This window comes from Lathyrus oleraceus, chromosome 7 (assembly GCF_024323335.1).
Source record: "Lathyrus oleraceus cultivar Zhongwan6 chromosome 7, CAAS_Psat_ZW6_1.0, whole genome shotgun sequence".
In the NCBI taxonomy this organism is placed as follows: domain Eukaryota; kingdom Viridiplantae; phylum Streptophyta; class Magnoliopsida; order Fabales; family Fabaceae; genus Lathyrus; species Lathyrus oleraceus.
The window spans coordinates 50,750,001-50,758,094 of record NC_066585.1 but is presented as its reverse complement, the minus strand read 5'-3'; the positions used below and the strand labels follow the sequence as shown (position 1 = coordinate 50,758,094).

Genomic DNA, 8,094 nt, shown 5'->3' with positions numbered 1-8,094 from the left:
CGTGATTAGAAATATTGGCACATTAAATTTGTTAGAATTTGGGATAAAAAGTTGATGGAGCTAACTTAATACATATTTCTATAAGAAATTTAATTGATATTTTATATATTGGTTTGGTTGATGAAAAATGTCCTGGTCTAGTCACAAGGCCTAAATAAGTTATGGTTCAGATTAATACAGATATCTTTAGAAGTTTTCATTCTTTGAAAGGCCAACGCATAGCAATATTACACATATTTGCGGATATCCATTTGAATCCGGTTTGAATTGACGATGAAATTCTGTTTTGATTAGATTTAAATTTAAATTTAGATTTTTTTCGATTATAAAATATGAAGACGTGTCAGATAATATACACTTTGAATCCGTCCCCGATCCCGCCCCATTTATTTTATTATATATTTTATTGTTTTAATTTTGGTAATTTAGAATATTAAATATACGATTAATTTATTTTTATTATTTAAAATATTTGAAATGTATTCAAGAAATTTTTTAAAATTTTTTAATTTTTTAATTTGTAATATAATTTGATTTTGAAAAAAATAAATATTTTTATTAAAATTCTGATTTTACTAAATAGATAGCGGTGGAGTGAAAATATCGGATGGAAATTGGGGCGGGGAACAAGAATTATTTTGAGATTCGGGTTTGGATACGAAGATCCTTGTCGCCTCTTAAGATAATATTTTGTATGTTGGACATCATGCCAAAGATCTTTGTTGTCTCTTAAGGCAATATATTTATGTTGGACTTCCTAGCAAAGATCCTTGCAGCCTCTTAAGGTAATATGTTTGTGTTGGACTTATGGACAAAGATTCTTGCCGCCTCTTAAGGAAATATGTTTGTGTTGGGTTTCTGGATGAAGATCCATGACACAATTCAAGGCAACACGAATGAACTAGCTAAACTCATCATTCGATGGACATAGAATTTCTTCGGACGAGACTTAACATACAAATCTCGCACAAAAGGCGCAACTGAAGTCTATCCTAAGAGACTTGGTTAAAAGTCTTGTCTAAGGGCTATATATAAGTCACCCCGAGAGGTCTATCGCTTCATCTGAGGGACTTATAGTCTCATCAGTCAGGCTTAATATAACCTTGCCTGTGGGACTAAGAGTTCCATCGAACAAACAATCTAAACTCCTCGCCTGAGGAACTTAGAGTTTCTTCGGGCGTGACCCAACTTATATTCCCCAAGAGGCACGTCTGAATTCTAGCCTAAGAGACTTAGTTAAAATTATTGTCTAATAACTTGATAGAAGTTTTCGATAGGTCCAAGGTTTCTTCTAAGGGACTTAGAGTCTCATCATTCAGGCGTGATATAACTTTACATGTGGGACTAAGAGTTCCCATTGAACAGGCTAGCTAAACTCCTCACTTGAGGGACTTAAAGTTTCCTCGGGCGAGACCCCACATATAAATCTCGCCCAAGAGGCGCGACTGAAGTCTAGCCTAAGAGACTTAGTTAAAAGTCTTATCTCAGGGCTTGATAGAAGTCCCGCCTTAGAGGTCCAACGTCTCGCCTAAGGGACTTATAGTCTCATCAGCTAGGCTTAATATAATTTCACATGTGGGACTAAAAGTTCCCATCGAACAAGATAACTAAACTCCTCGATTGAGAGACTTAGAGTTTCCCCGGGAGGGACCAAACATATAAATCTCGCCCAGAGAGGTGCGAGTGAAGTTTACCTTAAGAGACTTCGTTTAAAGTCTTGTCTGAGAACTTGATAGAAGTCCCGCCCGAAATGTCTAACACCTCGCCTTAAAGTCTTGTCTGAGAACTTAATAGAAGTTCCGCCCAAAATGTCTAACACCTCGCTCGAGGGACTAATATTCTCATCAGTCATGCTTAACATAACTTCTCTGAGGGACTTGGAGTTTCTTCAGACCTAAAGCATATTCAGTCGGACTCGTCACACATACCATTAAGAAACTTACGGCCATAGGATATTCCAAATCTATATGGTCTAAAAATACTTTGTTCTTTATCAAAGTCCGCATGATTGAGAGATTGTGTAGTGTTATATTTTTAAAGGACCTAACAATGGGTGAGAGCCTTGCAACTCCCAAGAGGGGAGACTGCTACATGTCTCCCTCCATAAGGAACCGCCTCGCCTTAAGGCACCTTTCACTCGCCTGGTCATGGGAAATGTGGAAAAAGACATTTTTTTATTAGGTAGAAGTCAGAGTCAACAATTGATTCATGTCTCCCTAGGTAATAGGGATTTAACTGTCCACCATTTGACTAAGTAGGTGGCGAAACTTCGAAGGAAACCCTAGGCCCAAAGGCCTATATAGATACTTCTCTCTCAAACGGGAGAATGACACATTTCATAACTTACACAAAATACCCTAAGAACCACACTTGTATACAGAGCCACTCACCTCATGTGAGTTGATCCTCTAAAACCACCGTAAAGCCACCATATAAGGTTTCTCATCACTGTGGGTAAGCCATAACCATCCTAAATTATTATAAACCTATTAAGACCTCTGAGTGTCTCATACCCTTGCATGGATACTAAACACATCTATACTTTTTTACCAATAAAATTATAAAAATACAAGAGGTCTTGTTAAGATACACAAATTCTAAGTATAAAATCACCTCTTGTTATCAACAACAATCGACTTGTGAGCTATATCATCTCTTACGCATACCCAAAACTTAGATATATTAGTAAATTTTCGAAGCAAATTCAATATTCACGTTTAAGGGGTAATCTTATTTGTTGTATTGTGTTTAACATATTTGGTTTAACTTTTGGAAAAGACAAATAATTTTAAAGGTGTATAATTGATTTTGGAATGATTTTGAAGTATTTGATTCTTCTAAATTAGGATTGATTATGTTAATTCTACTTGAATCTAGAATTTATAACTTCTGAATTTGAATATGATATTTACACTGAAATTTATTGCTTAACTCACTTATATGTTATTCAAAATAAATAATTATATTAAACTCAATTGTTAAAATCAATTTTACCAAATTTATTTTTGTCAAAATTAAGTATGTCCACATTGAAAATAAACCTAATAAAATTTGTACTAATTAAGTAGCTTGAATTATGTCTGTGAAGAAATATTGTGTAAGATGTAGAAAAAATGCATTAAGTATAAAAAAGAGGAATTTAAAATTAAAATTATACTTCAACACCAATTTCAATAGAATTGTGTGTCTTTCATGTAAAAGCAATGTCGGTCCAATGGGCGGCAAGACTTTAAAAGTCTAGGTGTATGCTTCAAAACTTCAAAATTAATCATTTTTAGTTTACATTTTTCAGAAAGTAAATAAAAAATACATTTTAATATTTTTTGCGCGTTTATTATTAGAAATTTCTTTTATCACTCCCCCATTTTTAGTGTAAAAAAATTAACTAATTTTAAATTCAAGCTATGAATTGAACTTTTACTTACAAAATTTAATTTTATATAGTTTAATCAGGTTTGAAGTCTTTAAGATTGTTGTTGTTAGTTTTTGAAAACACTACGGAGTAAAAAACTAAAAGTTATTGGTTTTGTAATTTTTTGTCATTAATTACTTACTCATCCTAAAGAGAAAAAACAAACAATTTAGGCATTCAATTTAAGCTTTACATCATGTTTCTTGAACTTTTTCCGTAAAATTTGTGGCAGGGTAGGGGTTATTTATATACTTTTTCGAGATCATTTCTCATTTTATTAGATTTTTAAAATAAAAATTAAATTTATTTTTAAAATAAAAATTAAATTTTAATATATGATAGTGCATTTAGTTAAATTCTTAAAAATAACACTATCATTTCTTAGAAAAAATCAATTATCACTGGGCTAATTGAATCGACATTGTCAGCCCTAAGGTCCACTCAAGTGGGACCCATATCACCCTCACGGGCCCACTTTTGCTTCCCATGGCCCACGTAGATTCCACTATTTGTCTATTTCAAGTCACAACATAAGGTAAATGCTAGAATCTTCCTACCTTTCTTAACAACTAAGTTTATATTTTAATTTATAGACTCAATCAAAATCTCAATCTTTCATTTCACATTTAATTAATTAATTAATTAATTTATTAATAAATCTAAATTTATTTCAAACAGAAATTTACCAAAACCTGGACCCCTAAAACGTGTTGAAGATCTATGTGCTCAAATGAAATTTTTTTCTTTATTAAACCTCGTGTATGACTCTGAAGCACAGGTTACACTACTTTCATGCCACGTGTCCAATGTCAATGCAATTACATTTAAAAAGACTTAAAATTCAAAAATAAAAAATAAAAAATAATATTAATACAGATTCATTTTTTAATAACGGCTTGGGCCCTTGGAGTTTGTGAAACGAGAGACAAACTTGCGTTTTGATGAGGGTTTACTTTTTTGAGTCGTTGATATTTCGGGTCAGAAAATGAACGGTTAAGATGAGATCTACCACATTCGAGTTTCCTATTTAGAGATAGAAATGGAAGTAAAGTTTACTTTTGCTTTTACAAGGAGAGAAGAGGGAGTTTCTTATTCCTTCCAGAGCCTTCTATCGGAATCTTGAAATTAGGGTTTTTATCGATCGCGATTGAAAAACTGAGATTTTGATTTTTGAGGAGAAGTTATGGCAGATCATCAAGAGCATGATGAAGTAAAGGGTGAATCTTTGTTGGAGAAGATTTCGGGGAAGATTCATGACCATGATTCGTCTTCTTCTTCGTCGGATTCGGACAACGAGAAGGAGAAGAAGAGTTCGTCGCCTTCTTCACTGAAGAATAAGGTTTATAGGCTTTTTGGCAGGGAGAAGCCGCTTCACAATGTTCTTGGTGGAGGAAAACGTATGCGGTTTTTTTTTCTTTCTCTTTTTTCTATTTAAATTTGTTTTCTTTATTTTTTTATTTACTGTACTGTTTGTTCTTCACATGCAGTAGTTGATCGGTTTTGATTTGTGCTATAATTTTATGAATTAGGGGTTTGTTAATTTGTTCTTCAGTGGTTTAGTTGGTTTTTACTGGGTCTAGGGTTTTAGAGGTTTAGGTCAGATCTTGTTCCTTCTGGTTGTGATTATTGTAATTTGTTCGTTGTTTTTCGATTTAAATCTGAGAAATTGATATGCAGGCCGTTTGAGGCTTAGATCTACAATCCACTGATCACTTTTTTTTTTGTTTTCCACCAATTTATCTGTAGTTAATTATGAGTGATAGATGATGAATTTCGTAGCTGAGGTGAACACTGGATTTGTCTGTGTTGGATAAATTTTGCATTTTTACCCAGGTGTTTTTGTTTTCCCCCAATTTATCTGTAGTAAATTATGAGTGATAGAAGATCGAATTTCCTAGCTAATCCAGGATTAACGATTGAATTGTTTGTGTTGAATAAATTTTACCTTTTTACTCCAGTTAAATAGTAAAGCATAACATTATAGACTGACCTTGGGGTTATAAACTCAATCTATGACATCGGCTTTTGGGATTTTTCTGGCATGCATTCCTTTGCTATGCATTGAATGATTTGCTGTATTTTGTGACACTGAATGTTTTGTTGTTGTACAGCTGCTGATGTTTTTCTATGGAGAAATAAGAAGATATCAGCCACAACCCTTGGTGTGGCGACAGCTTTCTGGGTTCTGTTTGAATTACTTGAATACCATCTCCTGACTTTGGTTTCCCATTTAGCTATACTTGCTCTGGCGGTGTTGTTCTTATGGTCAAACGCATCCACTTTCATCAACAAGTAAGTTGCTTTTACTGTGATTCAATTTGGAGTTTTGATGTATTTCCTTTTCTTTTAGTTGATTGAGTTTTTGTGTTTTGATTTTGATTAGGACTCCACCAAAGATCCCACAGGTGCACATTCCTGAGGAACCTGTTTTACAGATTGCCTCTGCTATAAGAATTGAGATCAACCGGGCTTTTACTCTATTAAGGGAGATTGCTTCTGGAAGGGATCTCAAAAAGTTTCTCTCGGTATGTTGGTTTCTTATCATTTTCTTGTTGGTCATTTGTTGCATTTTAACTCTGCAATTTGACATCTTTGTTTCTGTTTTCCTGCTGATTTCAGCTTCATAGCTTGTGTTAATTGTGAGTTTTGTTTTGTATTGATTAGGTCATTGCTGGATTATGGGTTTTATCTATTGTTGGGGCTTGGGCCAACTTCTTGACTTTGTTCTATATAGGTAATGAAATGCCTCTTTTTTCATTCAAATTTAATTGTGTCATGTATGCCCTATTGTTTTTAAGATGTGTTACCTTATAATTGTGAAAACAGCCTTTGTTTTGCTCCACACTGTACCTGTGCTTTATGAGAAATATGAAGATCACGTCGACTCTTTTGGTGAGAAGGCACATGCTGAGTTGAAGAAGCAGTACGCTGTGTTTGATGAGAAGGTTTTGAGCAAGATTCCCAAAGGACCATTGAAAGACAAAAAGAAAGATTGAAGAGGCTGACAAGTATGTTGTAGTCGGGTTTCTCCGATGCTGTTATATTCTGATTCATCATCCGTTTAAACCCTGTGATGTTATAATTTTAATTTTTTAGGGTTTGTTAGTAGACATTGTGGGAAGGAATGCTTTATATGTTTTTGTGGCGCTTACATGTAAGCCTTGGAATATGTTATACGCTTATGGTTGACTTGCTGTTGTGTTGTATGTTCTTGATGAATATAGTACTTTCTGCTCTTGAGTGTTTTCATAGGAGTCGGTTACTGGTACTTATGTCCTAACACTGGCAATCTCGTAGTTGTTAGACAGGTTTCTCTTCTAGTTACATCTGCCTATATTAAAAAATGGGCATATTACTTCTGCCCTCCCAGCCCAAGTCCCCCAGCTCCAACCTGGAAGAACATGTGCACATGGCATTTATCCCCTCGTACTTCTAGTTCTCTTGGGAATGTAAGGCTTATTATTTATACAATCAAGTGGCTGCATTTTAGCATTTTTATCTCTTTTCAGACTTTTTGATTTTTCAAAGTTACCCAAGCTTTTGTCACTATTTAAATATTCTGTATGTTTATTTGATTTGCACTGTCTGCATTGGATTGGTCTGTTAAACTTTTTAAAGTTGATCGGACAAATTTTTGAAATACATGTGTAAAAAATTAAATTTCTATGTATTTTAATATATAACATCCTTAAAATAATAATTTATAAGTAATTAAATATTTTTTATCTCTAATTAATTGTATATGTGGATAAATAGAGATATGGATATTAAATATTTTTTATCTCTAATTAATTGTATATGTGGATAAATAGAGATATGAATAACCGTACAAAGATCGGTGTTCATGCGCGTACAAATTCGGTTCATTGTCATCATATCTATATAACAAAACAACTCAACTATTCAAAATTGATTGTCATCCCTACATATAACAAAACAACTTAACTATTCAAAATTGATATTGATTTAAATTGAACCTTGATTTTGGACTTTTCATTAGTTTGATTTTAAAATTTAAAGTTGTGGTATAGATAACTTTTTAAGTCACATTTATAAAGTTGTAAAATTTTAAAATATTAGATCTTATTTTTTCCGTTTTGTTTATAAGCAAAAGTTTTTGATTTTTTTTTCTTAAATATAAATAAATGCAAATAAATTTAAGTGTATTTAATATTTAATATTTTAAAAATATTTTAATATTAATTATTTAATATTGTTAATAAAATGTAATTTAATTGAGGGTATATTAGTAACTGTTCTGTCTTTTTTATTATAAAAAAATTATATATATTTAACTATATTTTTTAATAATCTTTCAGATTGGATTGTTATTTAATTTTTTTTAGAAAAATGCTAATGATGAGTCCATTAGATTTAAATATTTTAATGGTAAGACCTTTTCTTTATATATGAAAAACTTTAATACGATTTTTTTGAATCTGTTTTTCTATAAATTAAAAGATTAAATTTATTATTTAATAATATAATATACATTATAAAGATCAAAATATAATTAAAATCAAAAAGTTATATTTTACAAATAATTTTATAAAAAAATATTTGAAATAGTTTTAAAATTAAATAATTTTTTAAATTTTTGATATTTAAGAAAATATTTATTAAAATGATAAAATAGTTAAAATAATATTTTAAGAATAATTATTTAAATCAAATTTTCATTT

General features: G+C 31.7%; 1 protein-coding gene across 1 annotated transcript; it reads left to right on the top strand.

Annotated features, from left to right (window-relative positions):
* Window positions 1-4,391: 4,391 nt before the first annotated feature.
* Window positions 4,392-6,659, top strand: LOC127105238 (reticulon-like protein B2). Its single transcript, XM_051042404.1, has 5 exons — window positions 4,392-4,809; window positions 5,524-5,704; window positions 5,796-5,937; window positions 6,077-6,146; window positions 6,239-6,659. The coding sequence occupies exons 1-5, from the start codon at window positions 4,596-4,598 to the stop codon at window positions 6,406-6,408; spliced, it is 777 nt and encodes a 258-aa protein (XP_050898361.1). The 5' UTR covers window positions 4,392-4,595; the 3' UTR covers window positions 6,409-6,659.
* Window positions 6,660-8,094: the final 1,435 nt, after the last annotated feature.

Excerpts from the sequence above, each read along its gene's own strand:
- LOC127105238 (XM_051042404.1), top strand. The coding sequence starts at position 4,596 with ATGGCAGATCATCAAGAGCATGATGAAGTAAAGGGTGAATCTTTGTTG. Across the intron at positions 5,938-6,076 it reads ATCTCAAAAAGTTTCTCTCG|GTCATTGCTGGATTATGGGT; the intron begins GTATGTTGGTTT and ends TGTATTGATTAG. Across the intron at positions 6,147-6,238 it reads CTTGACTTTGTTCTATATAG|CCTTTGTTTTGCTCCACACT; the intron begins GTAATGAAATGC and ends TTGTGAAAACAG.